The sequence below is a fragment of the Lepidochelys olivacea genome, assembly GCF_965140295.1.
Source record: "Lepidochelys olivacea isolate rLepOli2 genome assembly, chromosome: 13".
Classification (NCBI taxonomy): domain Eukaryota; kingdom Metazoa; phylum Chordata; order Testudines; family Cheloniidae; genus Lepidochelys; species Lepidochelys olivacea.
The window spans coordinates 25461232-25480709 of record NC_140423.1 but is presented as its reverse complement, the minus strand read 5'-3'; the positions used below and the strand labels follow the sequence as shown (position 1 = coordinate 25480709).

General features: G+C 49.2%; 1 protein-coding gene across 8 annotated transcripts in view; it reads right to left on the bottom strand.

Moving 5' to 3' along the window:
- Positions 1 to 687: 687 nt before the first annotated feature.
- Positions 688 to 19478, bottom strand: part of EPB41L1 (erythrocyte membrane protein band 4.1 like 1) — a 152007-nt gene continuing 133216 nt past the window's right edge. For 6 of the 8 annotated variants that reach the window (XM_084645231.1, XM_084645234.1, XM_084645233.1 and 3 more), the window contains 8 exons: positions 14881 to 15279; positions 12884 to 12994; positions 11768 to 11848; positions 11388 to 11450; positions 9775 to 9870; positions 8712 to 8792; positions 6951 to 7067; positions 688 to 4176 (listed from right to left, as the gene is read on the bottom strand). In XM_084645231.1, coding sequence (XP_084501357.1) covers positions 4168 to 4176; positions 6951 to 7067; positions 8712 to 8792; positions 9775 to 9870; positions 11388 to 11450; positions 11768 to 11848; positions 12884 to 12994; positions 14881 to 15279 — 957 coding nt within the window. In that variant the 3' untranslated portion in view covers positions 688 to 4167. Of the gene's footprint in view, positions 4177 to 6950; positions 7068 to 8711; positions 8793 to 9774; positions 9871 to 11387; positions 11451 to 11767; positions 11849 to 12883; positions 12995 to 14880; positions 15280 to 16574; positions 16683 to 19478 lie in introns of all 8 variants that reach the window. The other 2 variants (XM_084645238.1, XM_084645237.1) reach the window with 2 other exon arrangements.

The following is a 19478-nucleotide window of genomic DNA, read 5'->3' as shown; positions in this document are numbered from 1 at the left end:
CGATCTACCTACTACATCCCATCCAACCTCTTGGTCCCAGCTTGCCCCATCTCCAGGCTTGGATTCAGTTGGTACGCAATGGTTCAGTGTACTAGCACCTCTATCAAACTGCTACCTCATTCTCCAGAATTTCAGCTTCCAGAAAACTATTTTATTCCTTATGTAAGAAAGAAGGAGGTTCACAGATCTACACAATTTACTGTATTGTCTCGTTTTGGTGCCACAAGTGGTTGGTATTTGGTATTATAAGCCCACAGGCCCCCCCTTCCAACCCAATCAAATAGGAGCCTGACCCAAGAAGCCTAAGAAAGCCCATGGACATATTCAAGCCACACCAAGGGGGAACCACCAGCCCAGTGGAGCTCAGAGAGCACGCACCTTCATATTTTGAACATTGTAGAATGTAGTGTGAGCAGCATCTCATTCTGGTGACTTGTGTGGATGGAGATTATTTTGTGTGTGAAGCTTGGAAGAAAATTAGGAACCCCACCCCATTTAACCTCTGCATTAAATAGACCCCTGAATTGTCCCCATTCTGCCCAGTCCTGTACCAAGATACGGAAGGTCCTGCTCTCACTCAGTGCTGCCCCCAGGCATGCTTTCAACCTGTAAAGCACCTGGGTCTAGAGCTCCTCTTCTAATTCTCCACTGACCAGATCAGAGAAAAGTCAGTTTCAGGCCACAAGCTGGTTGAGCATCAAACACATTTATTTCACTTTTATTGAATACAAGAACAGTGAGCACACACGCATACACCACCAAGCACTGAAAAAGAATATGATTGAAAGGGCCAAGGGGGAGAAGAGGAACAGGGGAAGAGGAAAGGGGAGTTAGTGAAGGAACAACAGAGCATTGCAGTTGGTTGGTAAGGTGCTTTTCAAATAAAAATCATGTTTATTATTATCACTCATGCAACTGCAGGCAAGTTTTGAAATGAACTTGCAGATTTAAGGACAAACAGGCACTGGTGTCTCCCACCCACTTCAATGGAAAGGCCCCCAGAAAAAAGAAAAATAATGATCAACTATCTGAAACGTCAGCTACAGTGATGAAGAAGGTGGGAGGAAGCCAAGGCCTTAGAGTGATGTACGGCTTCAACACCATCACAAACAATATAGATATATAACAAATATATAAAGAAAAAGCTTGAGTCTATTGCTCACCTGGCAAGGTGTGGATTATATATATCTATAAAACCCACATCTTGCCAGGTGAGCAAAAGACTCATGCTCTCCCCCCCGCCCCCCCCCCCCCCATTGTCACTCACTGTGAGGAATCCAGAGAAATGGGTCCACTGTTTTTTAGCTCTGAACCTGCAGGGTCTGTTTCTAATCTTGCTTCCACTGATTTTGCAGCAGTGCAACTCCACTGTCCTTAATGGAGTGACTCCAGATTTTACACTAGCATGAGCGAGATCAGAATCAGTTTCAAAATAGCCTCCAATTCAGTTTCAATGGCATCAAGTTTCTACCAGCTTTTATTTTTGTTTGAAATTCAAAATGTGTCAAACAGTGTGATGCATGGGGGGATTTACTCCCTCTGATAGCAGATCAGACAGGCTCACTGCCGTACACAGCTCTTGGGAACAGGTCCTCTGAGTTGGGCTTTTCGTCCTGAAAGCATATGTGTTTTTTACAGCTGACTTGAGTATGTTTAAAAAAAAAAAAGACTTTGTGTAATTGCTGACACTCCTTTTGGTTTTGGTGGGTGTTGTCCCTAAAGCAGCAGCAGGTTATGGGTGGCTGTGAACTTTCAGGTAGAATCCAGGGAGAACACCACACATTTGGATTCATCAGAAGCCTGAAATGACCCTCAGTGACATTAGCACATGAATGAGTGCTACTGTCAGCGAACCAGTGCTCATCCCTTTAATGCTTACATGAGAAACCCATGTGCGAAAAGGAGAACAGACTTCATGGAGACACAACAGAAGACAACTGGGAAGACCAAGGCCCACCAGAGACTCAGGAGTCCCTGCTATGGTAGGAAATTGATCATATGGGGGTATGCCCACCGGATTCTAAACATTCAAGTTGTCCATTTTCAGTAGGATTCCCAGATCTCATCATGGGGACTAGTCAGAGGTGTTTCCTCTCCAGGCATTAAGTGTATGTGTGTGTGGGGGGGGGGGGGCGGTATAAAGACAAAGATGGTGCAATGTTTGTGGACCCTTATGTAGCTTCAGGAGCTAGTGACAATTCCATCTAGAAATCAGTTCATTTTCTTTTCTTGGTTCTAAGTCTGCCCTAACTGCCTGTCTCACACAGTGCCTCAGGTCCCAGCCTCCACTCCAAAGGCAGCAGCAGAGGAAGACTTTATCTAAGTGCCAAGTTCTGTCCAGCTGTGGGGAAAGCAGCCTCTCTGCGTTCCTGCTGCCTTATCAGCATCTGCCCTCTAAGTTCTGGATGACTGGGCAATGCTATCCAGCCCTGTAAACCTGCTATTCCCTGCACGTTTGTCACATGGTATATTCCTCATCAACTGTCGGTGGACAGGAGTCAACCCTAAGCCAGAGTATCAGTGGACAGTACCATGGAGGAAATGGATGAGGGAGCTGCCATTTACCTATTCTCGCCAGGACAGCTGTTGCACCACCTACAGCCACCCTGGCAAAATGCAATCATACAGCTTGCTGTGGAGAGGTACTTGCTTACCTCAAACATTTCACTTCAAAAGCTCTCGAGCTGGGGCTGAGGTTCAGAAATGAAGCTAACACAAGTGACTAGACCAGTGGGGGGGATCACTGTATGGATCCCTATCTCAGCCCAGGTGCCTGGTTTTCAAGAACCTGCTGACAAGTGTGATATGATACCTCTACTGCTGCTAGGGCTCCAGATCTGAGGAGTCAAAGACTCCTAGATGCTTGAAGCCTGGGAATCAAACAGTCTAACCTCAAGGCTCCAAACAACCTCAGCATCTTTGGATTTGGGGAATGGGGAGACATTTCTGTCTGGCACGTTTTGGTAATGATAAATGGATGCAGTCCATTCCTTCTTTCCCAGTCCCCCACCCCTCCAGGTTGCTGAGCACTCCCTTACCACCAACCAACCAATTACAAACACCATACACTGTGTCACTACACCAACCCCTCCTGCCGCAGTGCATCAACTCCGTGGCAAACATCCCATTCCACCCTCTGAAAGAGCAGCAGCTAATGAAATGTTCCCTGTTCTCTTCTTGTGGGATATCAGTGTGAGCTAAGATTCTCATAGTATATCAACCACAGTCAACCAAACAATTATAATTTAAAAATGTCATCAGCAAACTTACCAGCACGGTTTAATTAGTTTAATATCATTTCCCACCCGCCACTCCACACCCCCAGTTATATATAATATACATAACTTAACAGCACATTCATATGAAACCCCTACAGACTGCATTTTTATAAATGAGAAACCATATACATATAGTTTTGTTTTAAATGAGATCTGTTCTTAATTACCTTCAGCAGAACAAGAGACCGGACAAGTGGAGAGAGGAAAGAGAAGGAAGGACAAGTGGGTGGGTAAGAACAGAACCAAAAAATGATGTAACAGAACTAGCATGGAATGGGGAAGAGGGTTGATCACCACACATCCTGAAGCAGAAAATAATTACAAAGTAATCAAACAATTCAATGGTTCTCTCTCTTCTTTCCTTAGGTGGTGAATAGTTTTGCATTTGCTCGTGGGTTGTTGGAGTTTTTTTGTTGCTGCTTTGTTGCAAAGCACGTTTCCTTTCCATTCAGTGTGCAACAAATGAACCCATGAGTTGTGTGTCCTTTAAATGTAACATGCAAAATGGTGGTTTATTGTATGTTAATATTATTATTATCATGATTTGTTGTTTGTTTTTCTGATAAATCCAGTCAATTCTTCAATTTGTCTGCAAAGACTAAAGTAGGCGGTTGGTTTTGTGTGTTATTGTTGATGTTGCTGTTTGCAATTCACCTCCAGCATATAGCAGCAGTGCAAGGATGCATTTTGTTTCCTGTATATATATATATATAATATATATATATATATTATATATTTGCTATTCCTTTTTTAAAAAATTTTGTCTCTCGCCATTAATGTTGCAGCCAGGACGTCTAGGTCTCATTGAGGAATCCAGCAGGAAGGCCCCTTCTTCATTGTTCTCCAAGTTGGGTTTAAATAGAGATGCCAACTTCTGTAAACACGGCAGTCAAGATTCCTGCACAGGGCAGATGAAAATGATTGTTCATGGAGCATTTCTCTTCTCATTTGGTTAATATTATTTATTGGTTTATAAAGAGCTTTTTGCTTGTATTAAGGCACCAGACAATCAAGCTGCAAACACAAGGGGATATATTCTACTCTCATTACGCTGGTGCAATGCAACTGATTTAAATGCAGTTGCACTGATTTAAGGGTCCAATCCTGCAAGGTCTCATTGAAGTCACTGGTAGAGTCCCCATTACTTGAAGTCATTACATAAAGATTGGATATCTTTCTAAAAGGTGTACTAATTACTGGGTGGGTTCTCTGGTATTGTGTGTTACGCAGGATCAAATGATCATAGTCTTCAGCCTTATAATCTATTAAAGTAATTGGAATTGATGGCAAACAGCACCTTGCAGGATTGGGCCATGACTAAGGCTACATTTTAGTCATGGGTATTTTTAGTAAAAGTCATGGACAGGACATGGACATTAAACAAAAATTCACCACCCGTGACCCGTCCACGAGTTGTATTATATACCCTTGACTAAATCGGGGGGAAAGCGGGGGAGGGGAGCTGGAACGGCCTGGGGGCACTGCAGGTGCTCAGAGAGGAGGTAGCCCAGGGGGTATCCCGGGTGCGGCCCAGGACCCCCGCTGGTGCTGGGGAAAGGAAAGTTTGGCGGGGCTGGCAGGCTCCCTACCTGGCTCTGCGCCTCCCCAGAAGCGGTAGCATCCCTCAGCTCCTAGGCAAAGGTGTGGCCAGGCATCTCTTCACGCTGCCTCCACCCCAAGCACCGGCTCTGCATCTCCCATTGGCTGGGAACTGCGGCCAATGGGAGCTGCGGGGGTGGTGCCTGCAGGTGGAGGCAGGGCGCAGAGTCCCCTAGCCGTGCCACGCTTCCACCTAGGAGTGGAGGGATGTTGCTGTTTCCAGGATACCCCCGAGGTAAATGCCACCCAGAGCCCTCACCCCCTCCTGTGCCCCAAAACCCTCCCATGCCCAAACTCCTGCTGCTGCTATGGGCGGGGGGGCACAGTGGCCTGAGAATGCCCCAGCAGCAGGCAGTGCAACTGGCCCAGGGGCTTCATGAGCTGCTCAGGCGGCCCCCGGGCCAGGTGCACTGGCCGCTGCAGAAGTCACGGAGGTCATGGAAAGTCACAGAATCTGTGACTTCTGTGCCCTCCATGACAAACTCGCAGCCTTAGCCATGACTGAGGAGATTTTAGCCCCACATTTTACTGCAGTGACCAAGCTTTCACAGTCTTCCTTTATTTTAGACTCCCATTTGCCTTTCTTTATTGTCGATATAATGGTGATGCATCCCCTTGCTCTTTTTCCCTTGTTTGAGGTCCCTGTGCTGCCTTATTAGCTCACTCTTGCTTTTTCCTCATTTATCTATTGTGATGAAAGCTTACGTGCTGCGTAGGTGCAAAAACAAACAAAACCCAAACATTTTAAACTTGACAGATCTTGTTTCCAGCTATCTGTGGTAACTGTGCCAATGTATCTGGACATCTGGCCAAATTCATCTGAGATACATGTCCTCTGAAGCTGACAGAGTCACATCAGGGTTGCATTTGGCCCATTGTGTCTAAGTAAAATAGCGTCTGTTTCATTTTATGAGCTCAGGATGCCTGTTTAATGGATGACTAAACACAGGAAATGGGATACTAATAATATCCATTTTTCAAAATTCCAACCTCCAGCCCTGAAATTTAAAGCACGGCTATCTAGATCGATCAGAAATAGAAAGAAAAACAAAAAGCAGAGCCATGTTTTCAAGAGGGCTCCAGAAACGCCGGGAGTTTGTGAGAGTGCACTGGGTCTGCGCGTGCAAAATACGTGCTTTGGCACTGGCACATGGACATTTACAAGGAGGCAACCCAGTACTGGTGCGTGGTAGCAGGCTAGCAGAACCTGAAGACTGAAGTCCTCACTTTAGCCACAGAACAGGCACTCGCAATACAGCGCTCCATCAACCTCTGCTGAGACAGACAACAAGGAGGACAATGGTAGTGGTGGATTTGGTCATGTGGTCACAGCAATCAGATGGTAAAAGCTCTCTGGGTCATTCCCAGTCCTCTGGACAGGACCGTCCAGTCTCCTGGAACATACACAGTTATCCCTCTCCAGGTGCAAATGTGGGTTCTTAGAATGTGCAAATGGGCTCAGTCACAAACATGGCCATTTTTGGAAGCCCTTTGCAAACCTGTCCCATAGTGTCTCAGAAGGAAGATGAGTGAAACACCACACACTGGGGAAACAATTAAGAGAACTGACAGAGGGTTCCTAGGAAGGAAATCTGAGGCTATTTGGAAGTAAGGAGGGGCTGTGCAAGAAATAAACACTGGGCCTTGAGATATGTCCTTTGGAACAGTCATTGGGACAACCCTAGATAAAGAACACTGAGCACATGGTGCTGCCCACAGAACTGCTTTGCAAGTAGCCAGGTAATTGGGCAGCAAAGCAGTCCGCATAGCAAGTCTCAGAGGCTGCTCTAGGAGCAGCCTTTTAAAAAATTGTTCATGGCTCTGATCTACACTATTTCCTACTGTAACTACAATATGAGAGAGGCTCCGCCTGTATCATCACCTAGACGTCATAGCTGTGAGGGGTTCCCTGCCTGCATTGTTGTCAATGAATTACATCTGTGAAGGACTCCCTGCTTGTACCATTTATCAATACTAGTATATTGCACCTATTGAGGATGCCCTGCCTGCACTGTAACCTATATATATATTGTACCCGTGAGAGAGGCTCTACCTTGTAACTTCTATACATACCTGTGGTTTCTTGTCTCTTTCCTCTGGAGATGATTCTGTTTCTCTATATACCACAGCTTTGGTTACCAGCATGTCAGGGTGCTGTAGTTTTGCCTCTTTGATTGCCAAAGCTAATGCCTGTAAACCAGAACAATGTCAGAGTATTTACCACAATGTCAGTTACATCTTTTGTTAATAGCCAAGATTAGCATTGCTTCTGGAGCAAGCCACAAGGATGTCAGAAAATGGGCCCAGGGCATGTGAAACTACTCATGGCTAAGGTTGGGCACATAAGGAACTGGGTTTGGATTGAATTCTCAAGAAGTTTAACCATCCCTGCAAACCCAAAGAGAGAGATTCAAAGCTGAATCTGTGGGTAATGACCTGACAGTACAACTTGCCTACTAGCTGACCAAGGATTTGTAAAATCCTAGGATGTCCTATTCATCATTCTTTGCTGGACTTATTTTCTGTAGAATCATAGTGAATAGAAGGGACCAAGGGTCATCTAGTCTAACTCTCTGCCAAGATGCAGGATTTGTTGTGTCTAAACCATCCAAGACAGATGGCTACCCAGCCTCCTTTTGAAAACCTCCAGTGAAAGAGCTTCCACAACCTCCCCAGACAGTCTGTTCCATTGTCCTACTGTTCTTACAGTTAGGAAGGTTTTCCTGAGATTTAATCTAAGTCTGCTATGCTGTAGTTTGAACCCATTGCCTCTTGTCCTGCTCTCTGTGGTAGGGAAAAACAACTTTTCTCTACTTTTTTTATGGCAGCCTTTCAAGTATTTGAATCATAGAATATCAGGATTGGAAGGGACCTCAGGAGGTCATCTAGTCCAACCCCCTGTTCAAAGCAGGACCAATCCCCAATTTTTGCCCCAGATCCCTAAATGGCCCCCTCAAGGATGAACTCACAACCCTGGGTTTAGTAGGCCAATGCTCAAACCACTAAGAGTGTCTACAGTGCAGCCGCAGGTATGCTTTATAGCTTGTGTAGACATACCCCTGCTAGCTGTACTCTAGCTAGCTTGCTAAACACAGCAGCGAGGATGCGGAGGCGCAGGCCCAACTTATCCCCCTGTACTTATAATGTACTTGCTTGTACAACCAGCACTGAAGCCCATGCGGTCACATCCTCACTGCTGTATTCAGTGAGCTAGCTAGAGTACAGCTAGGGCAGGTACCATTCGCACCCGCGGCTGCAGTGTGGATGTACCCTTCGAGGATTCCACAGTCTGGCTCCTGGTTTGAATTTAATCCTTGTTTTGGATTTCTTTTCTATTGTGCTTGTCTTATGTGTTCAGTCCACTCCCTCCTTTTGTGGTTAGAGTGTATTTTCAATTACAGCTATGCCACCCCAGCGGCCAGCCTCTGTTCACTGTCCAAACAGCTAGCTACACCCGAGAAGAGCAAGCATGTGCCGTTTCCTCGTTACTTAAAGCAACACTGGTGGGAGGCTCTAGACTGGAAGATGCTACTGGTCAGCATAAATCAAACGACCATGTTGTTTTGATTGTAGGCCCAAATGGGTAGCCCTTTCACGTCACTTGCTCAGGGCACAGATAGTGCAGAGTTTGCTGTGAGTGCAGAGTTTGCTGTACCCATATAGCACCTCCACCCCAGTTGATCCCCTCTTCCACACCCTGGAGAGAATGATCCATTCAGGGAAGCAAGCACTGCCCAGATGGACCCGCTTTCACAGCAGAGTAGGAAACAAGTGCAGGAAAGAGTCACCGTTGAAGGCCCTAACAGAATGGCCTCCCACAGGTTTCCCTCCTACCTGGTCTTGATCCACATCTTCATCACCCGTAATAATGATCCGCTTCTCTATTCTGGTCTCTGCAAACCCTCCTTTCACAGTCTGGAATGGAAAAGGGGGCAGGATGAGTCCACAGAGTGGATGATTCTCACGCACTAGACAGGTGGCTGCCTTGGAGGCTGCTCAAGCTTCAGCTCGTGGAGAACAGAGCAGTCTAATTGCTTTGTGGGGAGGGCCAAAGGGAACATATTGCGCCAGTGCTCCACAGACTGCTCTGGCTTCCTGTTCACTTGGGGATGCAGTTCAAGGTGCTGAAGTTGATCCTTAAAGCCCTACATGGTTTGGGTCCTACATTAGCTGCTGAATTTGAGATTCCACCTCTTCCTGTGTGTCACCCCAAGAGCTGAGATCAGCTGATGTGTTTTTGCCCCAGTATCGGGCACCTGTGTGGGTGGCTCTCCCTGGAGGGCTCTTGGGTTTGGAAATGGCTCTCTTCATTGGTTTGGCATTAGGTGTGGTGGGTGGGATTTTCAAAAGTGCTCAGCACCAACCTCACTGCTCCCAATTAAATCAGGGGGAGCTGGGGCAATGCTGAGCACTTTAGAAATCCAACCTGACTCAGAACATTTCTCTCTGCGTCGCTGGCAAAATCTCCCCCTTTCCTAGTAGATCTGATTTGGTACTGGTGTGTATAAATATATGACATGCGCACTGCAAACTGCCTGTACTCCTGAAATGTAGGACACAGCCAAAAATGGCAGAAACACATTGGCCCAAATTCCACCCCCCACCCATGCTACTGGCCCCAGTGAAGCTGAACCCACTTATACCAGGGCTGAATGTGCCCCATTTACTTTAAATGGTAAAGGACTCTTGCATGCTCAGTTGCTATGTAAATGGCGTCAGTCCTGGGCCACTGTGGGATGACGCATTTGTTGTTTCCAATTAGTGTACATTACAATCTGGTGCACAAGTCCTTCCTCTCCCAATGGAAGCTGTTTTCTTTAGGAACCCACAGCCTGCCCCCGAGGTGTTACGTTTCGGCAATGTCCCACTCCTGACTTTGTGCCTTCGTCATTCTTACCTTGGTAACGTGGGTAGTGGTGGAGGTGGAGAGGGTTTCTGCAGTGGCACCAAATATGCTGGTGAGAACTTCCTTCCCAGCAGAGCTGCTGGTGATCTACAGAACATGCAAGGAACATCTGTCATCAGGACCAATGGAGCCCTTGTCAGTAACGCCACTTCTCCTAGTGCTATAAGTGTGGGGCCTGGGAGGTTGCCAGAATGCTTACATCCTCAAGGTTCCCAGAACAGATCATTCAAACCTCCCTATTCTTTCTTCATTCCTTTTCTCTCTTGCACTGTCTTCCAGACCTGCTCCTAGGTTGGTTTTGTGCTGTGGCTTGGATCACCCACCACCATGGCCTTTCTGCTACTCATAATCCTTCCACAAGGAGAGAGTGCAACCAGAGGGAGAGCTGTGCTAGCAGGGGCTGGCTGAGTCCAGCCCTGCCCTTCCTGTATGAGACTGGGAGCCAGCCCATGGTGGAAGAGGAAGATAAAAAAAAAGAGTGGAGAGAGAGAAGTGGGACTCAGAGAGCCAAGGCTATTACTCAGCCTGTCAGCCTGTGAATAGCTGCTTGGCTGCCAAACTATCTGTGTGCCCTGCAGAGGGGTGAAGAGTTTGCAAGGCAAGAGAGGCTTACAACCGGTCTAAGTGTTTTTGTGGGGACAGGCTGTCATCTCCAGAGCAACCGCAACAGCTGATGGAGCAGCAGAGAGGGCCCTTCCCAATGGGGAACACAATTCCATTCTATTGCATTTCTTTGGGGTCCTTTGTTTTACATCCAACTCCAAACAAAGAAGAGTTAAGGACAGATACGACTTTCCTCTCAGTGTATGGCCGGGATGCGCGTACCCCCTTCTCTGCTGCAGGCAGCCCAAGTGTCTGTGATTCTTTGGGACGTAGGCCTTGCTAAGTGACCGACCTGGAACGGGGGGGGCATCGGGGCAGGCTTCACCCTGCCTAGCAGTAATCAAAGGGGGAAAGCATTAAAAAAGAACGTGTTGCTCTAAGGGCCCGATCCCGCAGGTTGCTGAGTGCGCCCTGCAAATTGCTGACCATGGACATCGATGGAAGCCGAGTATCACCCCACAGGGTTGAGCCCGGGAAGAGGGATCTGCAGCTGGTACATGACATTGACCTCTTATGGCTCCAAGTCCTTAGTGATATTGGACCAACCCCTGCATGCTGCTGCTCAAGCAGAGCTCCCCTGGAGTCAATGAGACCTTTGCCTGAATGAGGAGTTAGCTCAGGGAGCTCTCCGGTCCCAATCTGTGTTTAATATGTGCTTGTTCTGGACAGTAGAGAGTCGCCAAGCGGAAGATTCCGGGCCCTGCCTTGCCCTGCATTCCTTAGGCAAGTGGGATGGCCAGCCTGTCCTCCCCTCCTGCTCCACAGAAATCTCTCAGCCCAAGGAGCTGGTGCTGTCCATCCCCATGCTAGAGGAGGGTGTCTGCGCGCAGGAAAAGATAATGCAGCAGGTGCATGAGCCACCAGCTGAGGACAGCCTAAACCCTGAGCCAAGGGCCAGCTCCAAGGGGTGGCATTTCACAGCCAGACAGCATCCCTGCAGCACCCCCAGGGCCTCTGTCCAGCACAGAAACCTGGGAAGTGGAAGCACCTTCTCAACTTACCGGAGATACGGAGCGAAGTTCAGTAGCAGGGCTCATTCCCTTCCCAGGCTTGGTACTGTGATCCTGGAGGAACAACATTACACTGGAGCATTGGCATGGACAAAAGCAGGATAAACAGCTGGGAGGGGAGCATCAGAGACACAGCAGGTCTGTAGGCCTCTTCCTTTATTTGCTGGCATCTTCAAATGGCCAGGGACAAAGCACCCTTCCGTCCCTGTCCCCAGTGGAACAGCGTCCCCCGCCAAGTCCCTCACCCAGCTCAGGGCCGCTCCCTCTCACCCAGCACCCAGGGATCAATCAATGAGGGAGGACACAATTAGATGCCACCACCTGGGGACCCCAGGAGAAGACAGCCTGGCTCTGCAGAGCCACATGCTTACTGAGGTCACTGATATGCTTTCTGTAGTGACGATGTGGGACGTGGCTGTTGTCTCTTTTCCACCCGTGGTGCCTCTGTCAACCTGCCAAGGGAAAGGGAGACCCGGTGAGTCCGTGCAGATACACGGGGAGTTAGCCATCTGGAAAGGAGCGCTTGGTCTGCTTTGTCTGCACTTGCTGACAAAACGTTAGTGCCATGGAGCAGTGATGCACTCGGGGTAGGAAAGCCGTAGACAGGTCTTGAAGCCACAGATGTGCAGTAACTAGTCTGGTGCGATGTGTTTAATGAATAGGAATGCAAACCGCAGGTCTCTGTTATATGCCCCCCACCCAGGCAGCCTCTTGGGGTAGGGCACAGCAGCCAGAGAGCAATGCACAGCAATGCTGCACACCAATTTAGGAGAGGACGTGAATCCTATATTCAAGTGATGCATGCGGATGGGGGTGCACGTGCGAGAAAAGTGCTGTGGGTTCTTTAACAGCCAGGAGTGGGATGGGGCCTTGATTTGACATCTCTAGATAAGAAGAGGGCTTGTCAGTCTTTGCCCCGTCTAGTCTGTGGTCTCTGCAGAGGAAGGCCTAGCATTTTAAAGGATGAAAAAGAAACGCTGCAAAACTGAGCAGTACATTTTAACCCTCACCTGATCTAAGGGTATGTCTACACTACCGCGGCTAAACTATGGCGCTGCAGCTGGGCCCCCGTAGCACTGTAGCGTAGATGCTACACCAACAGAAGAGGTTGTTCCATTAGTGTAGTAAATCCACCTATCCAAAAGGTGGTAGCAAAGTCTAGCCATGTCTGTACCAGGGGTTAGGTTGACCTAACTACGTCCCACAGGGCATTTCACAGCCCTGAACAATGTAGCTAGGGTTTTAGGTGTAGATCTGGCCCCAGAAATGAATCCCATTTGTGAGGCCAGGGGTCTCCAACCCCCAAGGGGTGAGAGGAAGAACCCGCATGGTTTGCTTTTATTTCCCCCGCAGTCTGCGGATTTTGCAAACTCCAGAATGAGGCTCCGTAGAAAGCACGGTGGTGCAAAGCTGCTGGCTCTCACGCTTTTCGAATGGCAGTGCCGTGCCGCGGAGTAAACCTCAGCAAGTGCAAAGGAGCAAGTCACCTGTGTTGTTTCCACCGTGGTGACTCTGTGGTGCATGGAGACCTCTGGTTCCGCCTTCTTTGTGCCAGCCACCGAGATGACAGTCGCAGCCTCTGGTTTCAGAATGGATGACTGCAGAGGGAACACAGCAAGTCAGCAACAGACTGCGTGAAACTGGTTTCTGGAGTTCCGTTAAAAATGCAACAGCATCTTAGTATGTACTGACCTGCTCCTCTTTCCCTAAGCTGCATACGTTACTGCCCCCCTCCTGCAGTCCATGAACCACAGGGACACTTGCTGGGAAGAGCTGTGGGTGCTAGGAGGCCTGCATTGCATTTGCAAGGTCACGCTCTTGGATAGCTGTAGGCCTCTTTACACTGAGAAACAAACAGCACAGACCAGCGTCGCCCATAACGCACCCAGGCACTGTGCAGGCTTCTCCACACAATTAGCCAGTGCACCCCCAATTCAGGGCTGACGCTCCTGCAGCAGGCCTTCTCCTGAGCAGGCTTCGAACAGCCACTCGAGATTGGAATGAGACCCAACAAACTCATTGCACTGGTGGCCTAGGGAAGATTTGTAATGATGGATTAGGTTCACCCATGTGGGTGCGTGGAGCCAGCCTGACCCTCAGGGATGCAGGGTAGAGGAGGACTAACTCTGAGGGGCAGAGACACGTGGCCACCACCTGCCCATCCAGCTGGAACCCTGCTGGTGAAGGTTGCTCAGGGGATGTGCTGATCTAGCACTCACTCATTTGCCCTGGCCATGCCCCTTCCCTCACTTTATAGGCTGTGCTGGTCTCTGCAGCCATCCCGGCAGAGGGGAGGTTGCAGCCACTTCCCCACCTCTGCCGGCTATATCCCGGTGCAGTACTGGGGTGAATTCAAGGCCCAGGTCTCCAGGATGTATTCTTCCCACGGCACCCATGTTTAGAGGATACTCTCTGAGCACAGGCGTGAGCTCAAACACCCTAAGGATGCCTGTGGGGATGCTGGTTAAATTTCTTGGCCTTGACCCTTCTTGAGTTTGGTCCTAACGTTTGGCTCTGCAGGGACCTAGTGTGAATTTCCTTGTGGGAAAGGGCTTGAGGGGGGCACCACATGTCCATTACACACCAAATTGGAGCCTGGGCCCGGGTGGTGAAAAACAGCAACTCTATCAGGATGCTATTCTAGGGGGACAGGGGCATTGGCCGAGCGGACAGACCTCCCCTGACTTGAAAGGCAGGGATTTTGGTTCTCTGGATATCAGTGCCAATCTGCACAGAGTAAAATGTACAACTCTGCGGAAGACAGGAGGGACTTGGGAATACTGAAGGGCAGAAGACACAATCCATGGTAAGGAATTGAGGATTTGGACCCAGTTTCAGAAGTGCAGAGAACACAGTGCTTCATTCACTGCGGTTCCAACTCTGCCCTGTTCTCTTTGGCATTTGGACACCTTTCGTTTCTCCAGCAACTCCATGTGCAGTTTGTTTAGCCTGATCATATTATAACTATTCCCCTCACAGGAATAATCACAGACCTTTTTGCCATGTCCCACCAGCCCTTATGTAAGTTGCTCATCCCCTTTATGACCACAGGTTAGTTGGCAGTACACGTTACTTCAACACGCAGGCTATTTGTTAAATTCATGCAACACACAGGAACAGAGATTTGGGTTAAGAGAAACACACCACTCACCCATGCATGCTGCTACAGTACAGGCATGGGGTAGCCAGCCAAACATGGTGAGTTAAGATGATGACAGCTTTTTCGGTTAGGATATGCATGGACACACTTACACGATATAATCATGCACCTGGAGGAGTCGAAAACAGCCATGCAAAACAGAGACAACATTCATTTGGGGAAAACAAAGACACTCCAGAGGATCTCTGGGTTGTCTGAAAGCTGGCATGCTCTTCCAAAAAGATGCAAGGGGCATGCTGGTCAAGCAATACCAGATGCCAAGACAGATAACTCTGTGAGATGACAACACTGAAACACAAGTCTTGGGGCGTTTCCCCATTGTACCTCAAAGTGGGACACTTCTGGGATATGGTGGGAGCCCTGCTCCCCTTCCTTGGCATCTTCTTCTTGGCCAGGAGCTGCTTTGTCAGCATCCTGGGAGGAAATCACACCTTCAGCTTCCGTCTCACTCATGTCTTTATCGAGCTCAGGCAGACTTCTGGAGAAGTCTTCAAAGGCTGTGCCATGGAAGTCGCCGATCATAGTGAAGTCCACCTCGGCTTCCAGGCTGGAGGTCGAGCTGACCGTGATGCTTGAGCACTTTCGCTCAATGGCCAGGTGGTTGTCCTTCAGAAAGACTGAATCCCTCTCCTGGTCTTGCTCCTCATCCCCAGTGTCGCTCTCAGGAGCCCTGTGCCGAGGTGGCTTCGCTTTCTCCTCTGCTCCCTCCTTTGCTCCCGCTCTCTGAATGAGACACAATGGCGGAGAGAGGCTAAGACTGTAAATACCGAAGGGCAGGCTAGAGCCAGCTAAGCCAACAGGAGAGAGGGAGGAGGCGGCCGGGGAAATGTCACAGAGGGGGATTCAAACACAACTCAAGCATGAAAACTGAAACGTTTGACAGCAGCAACTTTGCAGGGGGAATTTATTTGGTCTGATTTGTAGAGAGGAATTAGAAAAGAAATAATAATAATAATAAAAAAAAGAACAACAGTCCCAAAGAAATTCTCAGGCATGTTGTTGAGCCTGATGGAAGCAGATATGTGCAAAACAACAGGTATGTTAAGAGACATTTATAAACGGCTCAGACTGCAATTGTGTGTCAGTAAGTTTGGCACCAAAACAAACACGGAAGGGAAAGGGGGAGAGGATAAGAGTTTTGAATGAAAGAAAAGAAAAAAGCTCCATCAGCTGCATGTATTCAAGGAGAAGTGAAGGGGCTTGTCAATTTCACTGAGATCACCCCATGAGAGTTTTACACTCACTGTATTGGAGCATCACTCTCGGTTTTTATTAATCAGATGTATGGGAGGAATGGTCAATGTTCACCCATGGAGGCCCTGTGAATGGGACAGGGCAGGGCATCACCCTGCAGGGGATCCTGCTGGAAGCTGAACAGAGCACTTGTGTGAGAACGAGCCCGGACTCTGTAATGCTTCTCAAAAGCTTGCTGCACAACCGGAGCGGACCCATTCAAGTTTAATCAGCTGCGTGTTTAATCAGTGTAATTGACAACGGGATCAGAGCAAAGAGATAGCCTTCCTCTGCTGGCTCCTCTCGAATGACATACATACCTCTCAACTGTCCCAGCACAGGGTAAATTTCACCCCACCCTGCTTGCCACCTGGTTACAGCTCAGGAATCAGAAATTATTCATTATTTTTGTTTTAAGATTTGCTTTTTGCTCAAGAAACAGTTTCACTCCTCTATAAAGGCTGAACGAAAGCCCAGTGATGTCAATGGAAAGCCTTCCAGTGACCTCAGTGTTCTCAGGATCAGGCCCTCACAAAGTCAGAGATATCCCCCACTTTGTTCGGACCCATTCCAATTCAGCTGCCTTTTGTCCAGATGACTGGTGGGTCGAGAGGTATGAGACATGGGGGTCTCCAACAAACTCGAGAGGAGCATATACATATACATATATATATACATATAGCAGCTCTGCAATTGGGGAACGAGTCAAAAGCTTACAGTCCTCAGCTGGTTAAGATGAGCTTTCATACTACAGTAAGAAGCAGTTAGTAAAACAGCACTGAGACCTGGGAGACCACTGGGATAGCAGTCCTTAAACCCTCTTCTTTCGGGGCGGCTTTTACTGACGGATCAGATAAATCCTTTTCTTCCCAAATTGGTTCCTGAGATTTGCTCTGGATTAGAGAAACGGGTTAGTCTTTAGCAATGAACTCCAAAAGGAACTGAGCCAGTGCCTTACAAGAGCAGCAGAAAGCTATTTCACCCTCCAGTCACCCGCCTGCCAAAGTGGGGTGGGGGAGAGGGGTGAAAGGGACTCACAAGCCAAGCAAGAGGGGACAACAAATTAAGAAGTGCAAGGGAGAAGCCGGAAGCGTGGGAATTTTGCTGCTAGGTGTGTGTGTGTGTGATATAAAAGCTCTCTGATCCACACCCCCATGCCCCCTTCTTGCTCCTGGGCATGAAGCTCGTGTGCCCAGTTTCACATTAGCAGTTGGCATTCTCCAGGGGGCCAAACTGTCAGGAGTTCACAAAACAAAAGCTGATGGACCGACTGGCCAGCGGGTCTGCATTCAGCTTAGGAGCCAGGCCACATACACATACATAAAGGACAGGGAATGCAAAGCGGCCGTTCTCAGTCAATGGATGTGTGAGGTGCCATTGAACATGATCATAAATAAAAGAGCCACGCAACATGCTTATGAACTTTCCATTGGGACAGTTCATGGGAGGAGTTACCACAGCTTCTGTCAGGGTGATTTCATAGCCGGAATCGGGGGAAGCAAGCCTGGTGTCGTCTTCTCCTCTGTGCTCTGAATCGGTGGAAACACCCTCCTTCAAAGACGGAGGCTGGGAAGACTCTCTTGTGGCTGCCCGTTGCGCAATGGTTAGGTATCCCACACCAGACACTTCCCCAGCATGCCTGGCTCTGTCATCTGAGGCAACCGAGGGTGTGGGAGACATGACTAGGCCCGTGGCCCGTGGCGATTCTATCTGCGCCTCTGTTGGTTTAGATGCTCTCCTGGTTTCACTCTCTCGTGGCCGCTCTTGGGCTGTTCTTTTTCGCTCATCAGAGACTGGGCCACAAGCGCCACCTTGTTCAAACAGCTTAATTTTAGAAGCCACAGAGGCTTTTTCATACATCTCGCTGTCATGCCCCTGTGAGCCCTGCCAACCAGTGGTGTTGGAGGGTGAAGCCAGCTCCACGGGTGCCTCCTCAGGCTCCTGAGACACGACTTCCACCCCACCTCCAATGGACTTCAAAGGCCCAGACTCTGGCTTTTGTTTCCTGTTGGTAGGTTTCCTGCCTTCAGCCATGGCAACAACAAGCTGTGACAATTCCTTGTCCCCATGAGGTGATCCTCTTACAGGAGAGTGTGTAGAGAAGGCTTCAGCTTCTTCTCCTGAAGGAGGTTTATCCTGCAGTGGCTCGTCCATGGCAGATCCTGTGTCCTGGGGCGGCGCGCCGGCCGTGGGGCCTGTGTCCTGGGGCGGCGCGCCGGCCGTGGGGCCTGTGTCCTGGGGCGGCGCGCCGGCCGTGGGGCCTGTGTCCTGGGGCGGCGCGCCGGCCGTGGGGCCTGTGTCCTGGGGCGGCGCGCCGGCCGTGGGGCCTGTGTCCTGGGGCGGCGCGCCGGCCGTGGGGCCTGTGTCCTGGGGCGGCGCGCCGGCCGTGGGGCCTGTGTCCTGGGGCGGCGCGCCGGCCGTGGGGCCTGTGTCCTGGGGTGGCGTGCCGGCCGTGGGGCCTGTGTCCTGGGGCAGCCCACCCATGGTGGGCTGGCTTAGTTTCTCTTCCTCTGGACTTTCTGTCGTGCTGGGAGGATGCTGCCAGTGGGGACTCATGGGGGTTGGTTTAATCTCTATGGCTTCCATCTGAAGCACCATTTTTGACATTTCTCTTTCTCCCAGCTCAGTTGTTTCCCTTCCAGTCCCTGACACATTTGAAGTCGCTTCCCCTTTCCACATGTCCTGTTTTTCTGACCCTTTCAGGCCTTCTGCCAGGATGGAGCTTTGTGCTGCACTGTACCTCTTGCCCCGCTGCTGAGAGAGCTCAGTCTCTCCACCTTCCCTGGGGAGGGAACCGAGCTTTAATTCTGCCATTGGTTCCTGTGGGTCCTTGTCCCTCGATTCCTTTGCTGCAGAGCATGACTCGGATTCACTTCCACCTTTCGATTCACTGCCAATTGACCCCGCAGACTCCTCTTCCTCTGGTGCATATGTCCCCTTCTCTGCAGTACAATGTCCTAGGGGGCGTGTCTTTTTGCTAAGCTCTAGGACCTTCTCAGCTTGGTTTGATTCTATACCTGGTTCATCTGTCTCTGACTTTCCTTGGTCACCTGCTGAGGAAGTGGGTTGGAACTTGTCCTTTCTCATTATAGCTGTTGGGTCAGATGCTGGTTCAAGCTCAGGGCTCTTCCCTTTTTCAACTGAAATGTCTGTTTTGGGCTCCAGCCCCTCTTTTTCAGCAGAACAAGACTTTTCTTCCTCTTCGAGTCTGAGATGGATTTTACTCTCCTTTTTGTCTCCTTCTGTAGCTCCTAAGTAGAAGATCCTCTCTGCAGCAGAAGACATTGTCTCATCATCACTAAACTCCACATTAGCTTTAACACCCTCAGAGGTTGGGCTAGGTATTATGGACTCTTCCTTATCTGAAGAGGGTGAGACAGACCCAGGCTCTTGCACGGTAGCCTTGCTTTCTTTCTTTGGAGCTTCTGGCCCAGAAGGCTCAGACCTTGGTCTTTCATCTGCTTGAGAATCTTCAGGTTGTTGATTTTGCTCGGCTTTGCCTTCCAAAGAGCCAACTGGTTGTTCAAGTTCATTAGTTATCACCTCTTCTTTTCCCTCCTTGGACTTCTGCTCTTTGCCACTCTCAGATGGCTGGCCTTCTGCCTCCAAATGGGGGTCTTCTCTGATTTCGCTCTCAGACATTTCATCCTCCCAAACAGATTCAAAATCCTCTGGACTAGCAATCATTT